The 16,437-nt window shown below is 47.6% G+C and overlaps 1 protein-coding gene and 1 long non-coding RNA gene across 2 annotated transcripts; both read left to right on the top strand.

Moving 5' to 3' along the window:
- The first annotated feature begins 548 nt into the window (after window positions 1–548).
- Window positions 549–7,739, top strand: LOC144953795 (tripartite motif-containing protein 16-like). The gene is made up of 6 exons (XM_078884438.1): window positions 549–902; window positions 2,647–2,742; window positions 2,993–3,226; window positions 4,011–4,033; window positions 5,055–5,170; window positions 7,150–7,739. Exons 1-6 carry the CDS (start codon window positions 564–566, stop codon window positions 7,737–7,739), a joined length of 1,398 nt encoding a protein of 465 aa, XP_078740564.1. The 5' UTR covers window positions 549–563.
- A 2,879-nt stretch (window positions 7,740–10,618) lies between these two features.
- LOC144953798 (uncharacterized) lies at window positions 10,619–14,611 on the top strand. Its single transcript, XR_013640906.1, has 3 exons — window positions 10,619–10,850; window positions 11,769–12,164; window positions 12,984–14,611. It is a non-coding gene; the product is annotated as an uncharacterized LOC144953798 (long non-coding RNA).
- The last annotated feature ends 1,826 nt before the right edge of the window (window positions 14,612–16,437 follow it).

The raw sequence follows: 16,437 nt of genomic DNA, 5'->3' as shown, positions 1-16,437 counted from the left end.
ATATACATGCGTCACGGTCGGAGTAAAACCCACAACTTCCTGTATACCGGGCGAGGCAGATAGCATCTCACCACCGTGGCACCAAATCCATTGCTCTGCCTTACCATAGCCACCAACTTGTTCGCTGAGCTGTGGTAGGATGAGTCTATCTCTCGATACTCATCTCACGAATGAGCAACTGCAGCTGAGCCTCAGCGATTTATTTATTTATTAATAGCTCATTTCTTTAAACGTATAAATATTTTTAAAAGGAATAAGCTCATTCGGTACATTGTGTTCATGTAAAAGGGAGTACAGTAGCTGTGTTCACCTTGAGGCTGCTGTTTGCGCACTATAGTGCAGGTTCACATTCCAGGCAGTGTCTCGTGATGTCAATGACGACAATGAAAATATTTGAAGCATTTTACTTCCTCCTTCACCGTCGCTATAAGAGAGACGTCCTGGATCAGCGTCGCGCGTTCTGCCTGCGGTGTCTGGAGACGTCGAGCGGCTTCAGCTGCCCGCAGTGCCAAGCGGCGTTCCCTGTGCGACCCCAGCTGAGGAGGAACGTGGCCCTCGCCAACATGGCGGAGCAGCTCAGAGCTGGGGACGGGATGGCCGCGGCCGTCATGTGTGACAACTGTGGCGGCAGCCAGACCCCTGCAGTGAAGACCTGCCTGAGATGTGAGATGTCCTTCTGTGCGACGCACTTGAGGCCTCACGTGGAGAATCCCAGGCTGAGAGACCACGTCCTGGTGGCTCCCACCGTGAACCTGGCGGGGCGACAGTGCCGACAGCACGGACAGGAGCTCGTTCTTTACTGTGAACAGGACGAGAGCCCGGTCTGCACACTCTGCACCGTTGCTCAGGAACATAGAGGGCATGAGGTCGTTCCAGTGCAAAATGCACAGCAGACAAAACAGGTGAGATATAAATCGTTGCTATAATCCTAAATCCCGCAGTGTAACTGCAGAACTCAGTGTATTGTTAAACTAGAGAGCCTGTATCTTGACTTAAATACTTTTTTCTCCTAGTGAGGATTGCTTGTGTTGCGATTGAAACAGCGTGATATTTATATTTTTATATCTAGATGACTTTACCGAAAGACCCAATAATATAGAGAGTGTATTTTTCACTTATATTTGCACATTAATAGGTAAGTCCTGTTGTGTCAGCATTGTGATGGCCACTCAAATCACTTTGGGCAACACTGATTGTGAAAAACTGGCACAAGATAGACAGCAGAGACACGGAAGGTGGCCATGTTGATTTGAACGGATGGCAAAGCTGGGTGTTCTATGGTTTAGTCATAAGACAGAGCGCTTTGTGGCGTGGCTGGCAAAGATGTAAAATACACTTGGCGTGATAAGATTCGTACGTGTGGAGAGTACCAACGATGGGCGGAGAGAAATTTGGAGTAACGCGAGACGCTTCACACGCGAGACGCTTCAAAAGTGCACTGACCGTGGACTTACAAAGAGGCAAACGGATGGCCATTCCAGTGGGAGAGGCAAGGCCGTCGGGCACGGTTTGATCATCAGTGTCATCCTAGATTCAACTTTATACTTCGATCGTCAAACCAATCATAACATCAGTTCATTTAACTTTCACCTGAAGCCTCTCAGACACCTACGTCCTCTCATCTCCACTGAAACTGCCGACACATTGGCATGTTGCATAGTTGGGTCTCGCCTGGACTATTGCAACTCCGTCCTAGTTCGGTCCTCCTCTGGCAACCTCAAAACTTTAAACACTACAAAACAACCTGGCACGCGTCGTTATAGGCAGCACTCATCCCCGTCTCGACTCACTTGCCTGTCTCCGTGCCCTCCACTGGCTACATATTGCCAGCAGGGTCACATACAACATCGCCTGCATCTTCCACCGTGCCTTCACATCTGCCTGCCCCCCGTACCTCTCTTCATTATTGACGACTTGCAGCTCAGCACACGGCAGATGCCTTCGCAGTGCGACTCACGACCTCCTCTTGATGCTAAGATCCAGGATGGTCACGTCTATGCGCCGCTTTTTGGTGGCTGCCCCAACAGTCTGGAGCACCATCCCTCTGCACATTCGCAGCATCACCTCAATCGTCTCCTTCAAGAGACACTTAAACATTCACCTCTACAGCCACGCTTTAGAGTGACTGAGCTTGGCTCCGCGCCTCTGAGTTGCGGCCGTTATGTCCGCAATTTACGCGCATTATAAATTGCATTATCATTATTGATTGGGGCAGATTTAGATTTGATTCTGTTACAAGATTTCGTGTCAAAAAGTGAAACACCGCCTCTAACATAGACGCCGCGTATTTGCATTCCGTGACAGAACAGTGGCGTGGATATCTCGGGGGGGTTATGGTTATCGGTACCGCTAGATTCCATTGTTTGGCAAAACTGGAGAAAACTCGAGCGTGCGAGTGGGGCACCCCTTCACTGAACCTCGCAGTGATCCGGCCACCTACCTGGGACAGGAGTGTAGTGCTGCCCACCGAAGACCACCTCGTCAGCCTGGGAGGTTGGACGTTTCAAAGTGGCGATGATGATTATCTCTGGGCGATCCAGGAAACATGCCTGCAAGGCTCCGGGTTGAAGACATGGGCCAGATGATGATGATGATGACAATGATGGGAGTCACCAAACACCGCGTATTTGTCTACCCCGTGTATAGGAGCCGCTCAGACGCGAGATGACGGGGAAAGAGAAGAAGAAGACTACAGCAGAATCACGAACACAGCAGCTAAGGGGCGCCTACAATCGCGTGCAGGTACAGAGAGACACGCAGACACGTGCAGATTTAGACAGACATGCAAATAATGTGGGTACTTAGGATACTTGGCATAAGGGTGCCCATGAATATTCTCGCTTAATCCTTCTCCATTCGTTCTCAAAAATTACATCATATGCCTTTTCGTACGGAGTCACGAGATCGTGGCCGTGTCGAAGTCCTTCACGAAGTCGCATCGCGATGCGTCGCGTTGCGTTTCAAGAACGCGCCGTCGAATATCCCCGCGCAGGAGTCTCTGCGTGGGACCAAGGCGCGGATCAGCCGAGAGTTTGAGCGCCGGAGGGAGCAGCTGAAGGAGGAGGAGAGGGAGGCGCTGGAGCGCGTGGACGAGGAGGGCCGCTCCGCGCTGTCCCGCATCCAGGCGGACATCGCTCGCTACGAGAGCAGAGCACGCGGCCTGGAGCAGGAGATCAACCAGCTGCTCGCCGCACTCGCCGTGCAGGACCCGCTCTCCTTCCTGCAGGTGGCACCGCCTCCATTCACGCGTTTTTTCCAGATCGCGGGGGCCTGCGCCCCTAACCCCTGCGATGTGGATGGGTCGACTGTATTTAGAGTTTGCGTTTCTCTCTCTCTCCCCCCGTGGTCGCGTACATTTTGTCTCTGGGTCCTCTGGTTTTAGATTCAACATCACGCGTTTAAAGTATTTGGCTGCTAATGCAAAAGTCCACGTGATAAGCCAATTCGTTGAGCTATCATTCGTGGCCACGTCAATTCTGAAAAATAGCGACTTGGCCAAGTGTGCCTTATCTGGTAAAATACAAAGTTGAGTTTATTCAGAGTTCGAAACATGAGATGTCGAACTTTTATGTAACCATTTGTTTAGGTGCTAGAGTAGACCTGCAGATAGTGGCTTTGTCATTTGTTGGGGTCTGTCTTTGTCCAGTTAAACGAGCCCTGTTTTGATTAAAAAAAAACTAAAATAGGAATAGGCTTAAAAGTACAAAGGCTGCAAGTATCAAAGAATGAATATCTCTAGTTGAGTGGTGATGACCTTGTAATAGGTATCTGTTTGGTGTTTGAACATCTTAATTTCCATAAAGGATAAAGCCTCTTCTGATTTTTTTCCTAATTTCGATATTGGCAATTAGGTTCCATAGATAACCCTGTTTGTGCACCATTCTGCGTTTGTAGGTATTTGTTAATTCCTTGATGTCAGGCTCTACCGTAAACAGTAGGTGACTGTATAGAGGTAGGGCGTCTGTTTATGATGTCAATGTTAATGTGAAATGCGGGTTTGTGTTTTTCAGGATCCCCTACATGAGAGTCTCAGGTCAGTACCAACCCAGACTCAAACTCGAGCTCTGTCTGCCACCTGGTGGACAAATCAGTGAACTGTCATGATGTGAATCCTAATAAACCCAAATGTATGCAGTTGTAATCCCGTATGGTCAAGTTTATCCCATACATGAAGTCCTCGTGTTACGCACATAATTTGTTCCGGAGAATCGTTCGTAATTCGAACGGTTCGTAAGTCGGAAAACAGAAATGCACCGTATTTAGATGCCGACACGGTCAGTGTTATAAAATGTGTTACTGTTCAACAAAAAGGGAAGCATTGTTAAACTCATAGTTAGGAAGAAATGTTGTACATTTTCATCTAACACTGTAAAAAAATTACTGTATAGGAAATTAAACATACAATAAATTAACGTAAATATATATATGTATTTTTCATTTTTTTATTACTTTGATACAAGCTTGTAGTCAGAAGCGTGGGGGGCAAATAGTAACCACAACAAATGGGGCACGCGCGCATGTACACACACACACAAAGACAACGATCCCCCGTGTAGCCTTAACAGACTGTAGGGTCAAGTGCTGTTAGCGAGCAATTATGAAGGCCGGTACGGCACACGAGGGGTGGGTGGCCAGCACCAGAGTCGACCTAGGGGAGGCCCCGGATCAGTTCAGATAATCATCACTGACACACACACACACACGTAAACACTCACTGCCATCGTGAGTCCGACTCATTGCATCTCGTGGAGGATAACTCATCTGAACAAATTAGTTCTGCGGTTCAGTTTGCAATTGCGAGTTCGCGTTTTAAGTCAATATTATTTTTTAAAATATTGAATGGAATGTGGTTCATAAGTTGGGGCATTTATAAGTCAAGGACTGCCTGTCTTGCCCGAAGTGTGGAGAGACATGGACCCTCATGAGACTCTGTGTGCCCTGTGCTGTGAGTGTAGAGAACTTTGACCCTCATGGGATTCTGCGTGTCCTGTGCTGTGTGTGTAGAGGAACATGGACCCTCATGAGACTCTGTGTGTCCTGTGGTGTGAGTGCAGGAGGAGCTCCATCTCCCAGGAGACTCAGGATGACCCAGCCACCGTCTCCCACGGTCTGAACCTCGCAAAAGTCATCTCAGTGGGCGGCGTCCAAACTAAACTTCTGCCTTTTCTCGGTACATCCCTCTGCCACGTGGAACTTCGTTAGACTCCATCACAGACTCCGGATTGACGACAAATCCCACCCATTTGGAGGTCGTCCTTTATTTTACCTCTGGCTTGAGATCATTCATGGCAAGGGAGACCTGAGTACATTCAGGACAGGAGACGGGCACCGAGGTTCCGGGTGAAAGATTGTCAACAGCACGATGGGTCTTGCTCATCAAGAGGTGCAAACAACAATAACAGCAGCGTGACATTGCGTATCTTGAGAGCAATAAGGCGACTTTGTAAGCTACCCTCATTCAGACGTTGACAATCACGTGTGGGTGGAGTGGGTGCACGGTTCGTTGAGGAAAATGACCGCTAGGTGAGAATTAAGATGAACGTGAGCCCAAATGTTAAGTAACCTCGAATTAAAGCTTTCGTGACTGCAGGAATTCATATCCTTTGGGTCTTTCGGTAAAGTAACGTAGATAGGTACAAATTAATAAAACTAATACATATGTTTATTTATTATAAGTAAACATAAGTAACCTATTTCTGTTAGGACGCTCACTAGCAGGCAAAATTGGGATTAAACTGTGAACATAGAACGAAGTGCAGGATGGAGACTGCAGCTGTTTCATCATCATCGCGATGGCAGCCTTCACAACTGGGGACTTAAAAAGGTGCAACGGAATCGGTCCCAGTGTTCCACTGTAGAATCCCCACCCATCCACCCACCCAATCACTCACCCACCCAATCACTCACCCACCCATCCACTCACACTCTTACCCACCCAATCACTTCCCCACTCACTTACCCACCCATCAATCCACCCACCCACCCAACCACTCACACTCTTACTCGCCCACTCACTTACCCACTCACCCATCCACCCACTCACTCACACTCTCACTACCTCACCCACTCACCTACCCAACCACTCGATCACCCGCACAACCACTGACTCACCTATTAACCCAAAAGCAAAGAACCCCGTGTAGCCTTAACAGACTTTGGGGCAAGTGCTGTTAGCGAGCATCTATGAAGGCCGGCAGGGTACACGATGGGGTGGGTGGCCAGCACCACGCCCGGCCGCCTTTGTCTCTCTAGTGGCGACGTTTACACACCGCACCAGGTACTCAATTGAGGCTGAGTCGACCTAACGAAGCCCAGGACCGGTTCAGATAATCGTCACCGGTGTTGGCCGTGAGCGGGAATCGAACTCGGGTCGACGAGTTTGTAGCGCAGAGCGCCTATCGCTACGCTGAGGCTGATATCGTCTTCATCATCGTATCGTTGACATTAATAGTGGCAGCCGAGTACTCTGAACGCGCGTTCCTAAATGCGGAGGGGCAATAGCAGAGGACCTGGAGATCTTCGGGCATCGAAATTAATTTAATTAAAGTAAAAACTTTACACCGTTGTGAGGGGGTGGACAGCAGAGGGCAGCTCAGCGTGAACCACTGTTGTACTGCACCTCTACGCTTCTATGTTCACCATCCCCACCATCGCCAACGCGCACCGACGAGCGGTGAAGTATGGTCAAATAACCTCCCACCCCAGGACGTGCACTGACGAGAGGAGGCGCTCATCCAGCAACGGAGTGAGATAATGTCTGTGGTGGCTATTGTACAGGCGTCGTGTTTGTAGAGACGCGATACTAACGAATATTAGTATGTGTACATTAATATGAACGAATACTGTATGCATGTGTCATGCACGTGATAATCACAGTGTTATGTATCAATGTATAACGTACTGCAGTAGGACCACAACAACACAACACCAGCGTGTGTGTGTACACGCCACGTGTGTCTGTGTGTGTGTACACGCCACGTGTCTGTGTGTGTGTACACGCCACGTGTCTGTGTGTGTGTACACGCCACGTGTCTGTGTGTGTGTACACGCCACGTGTCTGTGTGTACTCGCCACGTGCACTGCTCGTGCCGCTACTGCGCACGCGTCGCCGTGACCACTGTGCGAGCGTCTTCGCTGTCCTCGCCACAGATGGATGCTCACCGACTCTGGACACAAACTCAGCCTGCGACGACCTCCAGATTTCCATGGATCTCAGGACGGTGACGCGGAGCGGTGCCCCCCAGGGTCGCCCCGATCACCCACACCGCTTTGATTGCTGGTCACAAGCCCTGTGCTCTGAGAGCTTCTCGTCGGGTCAGCACTACTGGGAGGTGGATGTGGGGAGCGCGGGGTGTTGTTGGGTTGGCGTCGCGTACGGGACGATCCCACGGAGAGGGCGTGGTAATGAGTGCCGCTTGGGAGGGAATGACGTCTCCTGGTGTCTACGGAAATATGGCGACAGCTTCTTAGTGCTGCATGGCGGGGTAGAGACGTCACTGTCGGTGCCGCAGCCTCCGCGGAGAGTCGGGGTCCACCTGGACTGGGACGCAGGGCTGCTGTCGTTTTACAACGCCGAATCCATGGCGCTGTTGCACTCGTTTCATACAACTTTCACTCAGCCCCTACACGCTGGGCTGGGAATGAGCTATTCGGTTTTCGGGGTTTTGGGGATTTTTAAGTCGTATTATAATTTAAATGGTGACTCAGTGAGGATCGTGGATCTGAGTGGTGTGTCCTGAGAGATGTGAACGCGAACAGCGCAGAGGGCAGACGCCACGACACACGGCGCTCGCCACCCTCGTCACCGTCACTCGACTGGCTGGTGGCCGTCCGTCAGAACGGGGGTGGGGGGCTCAGCGAAAACAATCATCATAACCTTTTTAGAGGGAGGGGGGGTTGATAAAATAAGTACCGCTCTGTGTGTGTGAAGCCAACGTTAATGTATTCACCCTGCCAGAGGAGTGTAACTGTGGTGTAGGGGTGCAGTGATTAGCAATGGTGAACTGTGATGTATTTATACACTAGGGGTGTAATGGGTTGTGGGAAATAGACAACAATTATAATATTAATTTTAAAAAGTATAGATGTACGACAGTGGCATCGTAACGCTTGTATCGTCGATTCTACAATAAAAATACAGAACTCAACAATGTAGTTGTGTACAGCGCCATTCGTGTTCACTGCATCCCGCAACGCTGTTCATTAATTAAACACAAGGATCTAATCTTCTACACAGCCACCGCCAAGCAAATTAAATCTACAAATTAATAAACAAAGAGATGGCGACAAACACAAAAGGCGCCAACAATGTCCGCGCCATGCAAGTCATCTGCTGCTGCGTCATCGGCACCTGTGACGTCACCACGTCATCCCTCCCCTCTATCCCCACCCCCACGTGCACCCCCTACGCCCCGCCCCCTCACCACTGCGCCGTCTATGAACCAGGGCTGAACGATTTGGGGAAAATATATAATTGCGATTTTTCTGACAGATATTGCGATTTGATTTGATTTTCGATTTAAAGCTTTCGTGACTGCAGGTATTCATCTTCTCGGTTCTTTCGGCAAAGTCATGTAGAAGGGAAGTAATACAATAATAAAAATAAAACAATAAAATAAAATTCTCACGGTGTTTCGGCCACAACACAAGCAGCCGTCCTCAGGTGAAGAAACAGCGCTGTCTGAAAGACAGCGCTCCAATGAACACTGCTAAGCTTGGCAGCGTATTTAAGCTGGGTAGGAGGAGGAGAGCGCCTTGTCAAGGCGCTCTCCTCTAGTTATTGACCCACTACACAAGGATGATAACTTAAAAGGTATGAATTGCTTCCAACACGTATTTATTAAAATGTTTCAATTGAAATAAAACAATCAAATATAGAACAATTGTTAAGTTAAATAAATAGAGTTATAATAATGAAACATAAAACAATTACAATTAGAAAGTAATAGGACTTCTCAATTCGCAAAAAAAATCACAGCGTTTTCGATTTGCTAATTGCATTGATTCATCGTTCAGCCCTACTGTGAACGCAAAGAGCTTCATAGCTCATCGGATTCCTCCTGCACTACAAACTTCAGATTTTGAGGAGGGAGAGGGGGGGTGGTGGATCAGGCATTGACGCTGCCGTGAACTCCTCGCGAGGGCGAGTCGACGAGGAGCCACGTGGCCCTGGTGCTCACCAGGAGAAGGCGGTAGAGCAGCAACAACAACCACCACCATCATCACAATAACCACCACAACAACCACCACCATCATCACAACAACAACCACAACAACCACCACTACCACAACAACAACCACCACTATCATCACAACAACAACCACCATCATCACAACAACAACCATCACTATCATCACAACAACCACCACAACTACCACCACCATCATCCCAACAACAAAAGCCACCACCATCATCACAACAACAACAACCACCATCACAACAACAACCACCACCATCACAACAATAACAACCACCACAACAACACTCACCACCATCATCACAACAACAACAACCACCACAACAACAACCACCATAATCACAACAACCACTACAACAACCAGCACAACAACAACAATCACAACAACAACCACCACCATCACAACAACAACCACCACCATCATCACAACAACAACCACCGCAACAACAACCACCACCATCATCATCACAACAACCACCACTATCACAACAACAACCACTACAATAACAACCACCATCATCATCACCACCACAAAAACAACAACCACCACAACAACAACCACCACAACAACAACCACCACCATCACAACAACAACAACAGACCCCGTGGCAGAGTGCGCTGCCCGCCTGGCCTGGGACCCACTGCGCCTCACTGAGCCGTCGCTGCCGCCGCCGCTGCACCGCGGAGTGCGCCGTGGGCATCGCAGGGAACGCCCCCCACCCATCCCCCCACCCTCCACTTCGCTCGCAGTTGGCAACCTTGCGGCAGAAGGTGCCTTTTCAACAGCAGTGTCGCTTTTTTGTCCGATGGTAAGGGAAAGCGGACGAGTCCAGAGGCCGCGCGCGTCCAGTGGAATTCAGGTCGAGACACACACACAGACTCCAAATATAAAATAGGAGTCAGGGTCGGGATTAAATGCACGACCTCATGCATACCAGGCGAGGTAGTTAACATCTCCTAGCCACTGGCACATGATTCGAGTCGAGATCCTTCCACCAGCAGTGGCATGGGCAAGAAATGTCCAGGTGCAGCTTTGCCTCTCTTGGCGACGACTAATCATGGCTGATGATAATGAGCAAAAAACTGAGTCGTGATTGTTAAGATTTACACGATGATTTGCTTATCTTGCAGATGTGTGCTCACCCACTCTGAACCCCAACTCGGCACATCGACAGCTTCAAATTTCTGCCGATCTCAGCACAGCGACGTGGAACCAGGAAGCTCAACCTTACTCTGATCACGCAGAAAGGTTTGAGTCGTGGCCAATAGTCTTCTGCTTCGAGACCTTCTCGTCGGGTGACCACTACTGGGAAGTGGACGTGAGAGCCTCTAACAACTGTTCTATAGGCGTCACACATGGGTCGATTCCTCGTAAATGTCAAGAAAAGTCTGGCAGGCTGGGCTGGAATAAGTCTTCTTGGGCGTTCATTAAATGGGATTCAAATTACTTTGCAAGACATGGCGACCAATGCATTCCTTTTCCGGAGATTCAGCATTTGCAGAGAGTCGGCGTTCGCTTGGACTTTAACGCAGGAAAGCTTTCGTTTTACTACGCCAGCACCATGGAGCTGTTGCACTCATTTGACGACATTCCGAGTGAGCCGCTCTTTCCGGCTATGCAGGTGAAGTCAGGCTCAATCATGATTTACGAAGGTGAGTACAAGGGCGTGTCACGCATAGGGAATCCTTGGCACTTACTTGGAGTGTATTCATACCCAGAATAGAAAAACGATTCAGAATCGTCGCCACCGAGTGTGCATGCCGGCGATGTAGCCACAGCAGTAGAGCACGTGAACATCTCCTTTGTAAATCCACTGCTGGCTGAGTGCCCAGCCACTTCCTATGGGTGGGTCGTGAAGGGTATTTGCTCTACTTCACCTGCTATGTCTTGTGTGTGGCGGGGGTAGTGAAGGCGAGGGAGTCTAGAGACGAGGTCATAGCAGTAGAGCGTGGAGCTGGGAGTGAGGGTATCACCGAGCTCTGTTTCTGTAGAACGTAAACACAGCGGTGGTTCCTGAAACACTGCGTCAGTGTTCGTTTTACCGCCCAGGAAGCGAACAAGGCAGATGGTCTCATTCTGAAACAAACAAACAAAGACAACATCCAATTGTCTGAAATTTCGTATCCAGGATTTATTTTCAGATTTTCTTATTTTGTCAAATTAAGTCTAAAAATCGTGAGCTCAGATGCCGAATGATGAAAACTCAAATGAAGCAAAACATCCAAAAAGTACATAATGGGATTGAGAAGGTGGCTGTTCTAAATTATACTGGGAGATATAAAGAGAATATATAAATCAAAGAGTGGTTGTGGACACTGATAAAAGCAGTGATGGCTGTTGGTGACAGAGACGGAGTTGGAGTGATATCAGTTAATGTACAGAAATATATTGTGGGAGTGAAATTTTTTGTCAGTACAGGGCCATAATATATGGTAGTGGCTTGGAGTGACCTCCCAACAATGACTTAAAAATAACGTATTATGATGATGATGATAATAATCGTGACGAAGGCATCAATTGCAATTTTAGAATTCAAATTTGTTTTTGTTTATTCTTACACATTTTAACAGTTCAATCATTCAAGAGCCTGAATGTGGATGAGAGCAGAGAAGACATTCAGATTTATGATCACTTTGCAAATGGTGGAGTTCATCGCACAAAAAACACCGATGCAGAGAAGGGTGACAGCAAAGATGAATTTCTCAGAACAACAACGGAGGAACCTCCGGTGGTACGAGATGTGATCGGTAGGATCCCTGCAATGCTACATCGCCAGTTGCTCGTCCAGGGTCTCATCACGCAATCTGAGTTCTCAAAAGTCTATTCAATGCCCCACGTGTCAGTACGAGCTGACTTCATCATAAGCCGTCTCGATCGCAAGCAGGAAGAGCGCCCGCAACTCCAAGAGATTCTGCGTGAACATCGTGAAAAGCAAGAGGCATTCCTGAAAATGAGGAGCGAGTCGAGTACGTGATATGCTGTACACGACACACAACGTGCATTGCTGAATGTATTAATGCATCATCTTTGTTACTCAACTCTACTGCTGATGCACGATAAATAAAGATATACGTATGAGATATGAACCCTTAACATGGTGCAATAAGTCATTGTTTAGCACAGTAGATGCTTTGCTGAAAAGCGCCACGTTAAACAAAAAGGTGTTCATGCATTGTGGCAGTAAACATGGAAAAAACCCACGAGTATCAGATTATTTATCCTGGATGAGGAATCCGATGAGCTATAAAACTTTTTTTCACAAATGTCCAGTAGGGACACGGGGTCAGCGAGTTACATCAACACCAAACAATAAGTATGAAGTAGGTATCGATGGATTCCATGGATTCCAGATTAAGATGAAACCACTTGCTGTACTGCCATACCCTGGTATGTCAGCAGGTGGCGACTTCGTTGCCCTTAATAAATCAGATTCACGAATTTGTGTGATCCATCAACCTTCACCTCCAAAGTGCTGGATTACAGGCGACGCGATTGCTAACGACCAGATGTGTCCTGAAGCCATCAGACAGTTTGGTGGACAGTTTACTGAGAGTGAGATTGGATCAGTCGGTTGATACATTGGACTCTTCGATTTGGCTTTCATAGTCAGGACAGGAACCTCGGGCTGAAACGTAGGAACCCTGATCAAGACTATGTCAGCTGTGTGAAGTGCAGACCAGCAAATGTTTGTACTTCTTACCGAAGTATTTTGCCAATTGCAAAGTGTATTTTTCTAAATTAAAAATGTTCGTTTAACACAACATGTGCATTATTATCATTTACAGGCACTTGCTCGCCAACTTGGAACCCAAACACGGTCATTTGCTCTGAGAAATTCTCGTCAGGTCACCACTACTGGCAGGTGGACGTGAGAGGTTTTAAGAAATTCATCTTCGGTGCCATTTATGATGCAATACCACGGAAAGGTGATGACGAAGCCTGTAAAATTGGGTGACATGAAGTTTCGTGGAGCCTTAAGAAATGGGGCAACGCTTACACGGTGGTACATAACGAGACGGAAACAAAACTGTCGGTGCGAGATGTTCCCAAAAGAGTCGGGGTTCACCTGGACTGGGAGGCGGGTGTCTTGTCATTCTACAGCGCTGACTCCATGTCGCTGCTGCATCGATTTCACGGAAAATTTGATCGAGAGCTGTACCCTGCAATGGCCGTGCTGCGTAAAAGTCTCTCAATATGCCCGTTGCCGTTCACAGACGCTTGTCGTTAGAGATGAAAGGCTCCAATTGGAGCGGTCGCCTATTTGACCCCTGTACGTATGTAGAGTAATCCCTGGCCAACAGCGATGGCCAGGTTACTGAAACCCCTCACGGTTTCGTATATCCGCGATTGGTAAAGTTACACGGGGCCTATGGATTGTAGGGGGTTAGGGGAGCCATGGCCGTGGTCATATTCTCCACAGCTTATCTATGTTGTCGGATTATTAACTAAACTATGTTACTGTGTATGGTACATTACACGGCACCATTAGAAATATAAGTAAACATGACATTAACTTTAAATACCTTTAATATTCACGATGAATATGAGGGAGTACAAATGCAAGGTCATATAGTAGAGCGTGGAGCTGGGAGCGAGTGTATCTCCAAGCTTTGTGTTTCTGCAGAACGCAAACACAGCGGTGGTTCCTGAAACACTGCGGCAGTGTTCGTGTCACCGCCCGGCAAGGGAACAAGGCAGATGGTCTCATTCAGAATCAAACAACAACAACAAATTGTCTGAAATTTCGTATCGTGGCTTGATTTTCGGATTTTTTTCTTTTTCAAATGAATTCTAAAAATCGGGATCACTCATGCTGAAAGATGAAAACAGAAATTAACAAAAACCCAAACAATTACAAAAAGTGATGGAAGAGGTGGCTGTTCTAAATTTCTAATGGGAGATATAAAGAGAATGTATAAATCAAAGAGTGGCTGTGGGCACATTGATGGCTGTTGGTGACAGAGATGGAGTGAGATCAGTTAACGTGCAGAAATATATTGTGAGAGTGAAATTGATTGTCAGTACAGGACCATAATAAATGGTAGTGGCTTGGCTGAGACCTCCCAGGAATGACTTAAAAATAACGTATTATGATGATGATGATAATAATCGTGACGAAGGCATTAATTGCAATTTTAAAACTCTAATTGTTTTGTTTATTATTACAAATATTGTAACAGCTCAACAATTGAAGAACCTGACTATGGATGGGAGCAGGGAAGACATTCAGATGTGTGATCACTTTGCAAATGGTGGAGTTCATCGCACAAAAAACACCGATGCAGAGAAGAGTGACAGCGAACATGCATTGATCAGAACGGGGATGGAGGAGCCTCCGATTGTACGAGATTTGATCGGTAGGGTCCCTGCAATGCTACATCGCGAGTTGCTCATCCAGGATCACATCACGCAATCCGAGCTCTCAAAAATCTATTCAACATCCCGCGCGTCAGCACGAGCTGACTCCATGATAAGCCGTCTCGATCGCAATCAGGAAGAGCGCCTGCAACTCCAAGAGATTCTGCGTGAACATCGTGAAAAGCAAGAGGCATTCCTGAAAATGAGGAGGGAATCGAGTACGTGATATGCTGTACACGCCACACAACGTGCATTGCTGAGTTCATTAATTCATCATCTTTGTTACTCAACTCTAATGCTGATGGAAGCTAAAAAAAGATATCCGTATGAGATGTGAACCCTTAATGCAGTGCAATAAGTAATCGATTAGCATTGTAGATGCGTTGCTGAAAAGCGTCGCGTTAAGTGAAATGCGTTCATGCATTGTGGCAGTAAACTGGAGTACGTGGAGAAAAACCCACGAGTATCAGAAGCTGGATGAGGACTCCAATGAGCTATGAAGCTCATTTTCACAGATGTCCAGTAGGATCATGGGGTCAGCGAGTTACATCACCGCCAAACAATACGTATGAAGCAGGTAGCACGTAATCCCCATATAGATGGATTCCAGATGAAGATTAATCCACTTGCTGTACTGCCATACCCTGGCATGGCAGCAGGTGGTGACGTCGTAGTCCTTGCATCGGGAGATTCACGAATCTGTGATCCACCAAACCTCGCCTCAAGTGCTGGATTACAGGCGACGCGATTGCTAACGACCAGATGTGTCCTGAAGCCATCAGACAGTTTGGTGGACAGTTTACTGAGAGTGAGATTGGGTCAGTCGGTTGCTACATTGGGCTCTATTTGATTTGCATTTCATAGTCAGGGCACTAACCTATAGGGCAGAAACGTAGAAACCCCTGACAATGACTACATCAGCTGTGTGAAGTACAGCCCGGCACACTATAATTGTCATCAGATGTTTGTACTTCTTACGGACATATTGCAAAGTGTTTTCTTAAAAGTAAACAATGTTCGCTTAACACAATATTTGTATTATTGTTTACAGACACTTGCTCGCCGACTCTGAACCCAAACACGGCACATCGGAACCTCCAGATTTCTGCCGACTTTAAAACCGTCAGGAACTCCACACACACCCAACCTTACCCTGACCACCCAGAGAGGTTTGACCACTACCGAGTGGTTATTTGCTCTGAGAAATTATCGTCGGGTCGCCACTACTGGGAAGTGGACGTGCGAGGTTGTGATAAATTCATCATCGGTGTCACGTATGACGCGATACCACGGAAAGGTGATGACAAAGCCTATAAAATTGGGTATAATGAAGTTTCATGGAGCCTTAAGAAATGGTGCAACGACTACACGGCGCTACATAAAGAGACGGAAACAAAACTGTCGGTGCGAGATGCTCCCAAAAGAGTCGGGGTTCACCTGGACTGGGAGGTGGGCGTCTTGTCATTCTACAGCGCCGACTCCATGTCGCTGCTGCATCAATTTCACAAAAACTTTGATCGAGAGCTGTACCCTGCAATCGCCGTGCTGCGTAAAAGTCTCTCAATATGCCCGTTGCCATACGCAGACAATTCGTCGTTAGAGATGAGAGGCTCCTATTAGAGCGGTCGCTCATGCGACTCCTGTATGTATGTAGAATCATCCCTGGCCAACCGCGAGGGTTCAGGTTCCTGAAAACCCTCGCGGTTTGGTAAAGTTACAGGAGGCCCATGGGTAGTAGCGGGGTAGGGGAACCACAGCCGAGGTCATACTCGCCACAGCTGAACTAGGGTGCCTGTTTATTAACTAATCTATGTTCCTGTGTATGGTACATTATACAGTAACATGATACAACATAAATAAACAGGACATTAACTTTACATA

This window comes from Lampetra fluviatilis (genome assembly GCF_964198595.1).
Source record: "Lampetra fluviatilis chromosome 45 unlocalized genomic scaffold, kcLamFluv1.1 SUPER_45_unloc_1, whole genome shotgun sequence".
Lineage (NCBI taxonomy): Eukaryota > Metazoa > Chordata > Hyperoartia > Petromyzontiformes > Petromyzontidae > Lampetra > Lampetra fluviatilis.
This window is presented reverse-complemented; position numbering and strand designations above follow the sequence as displayed.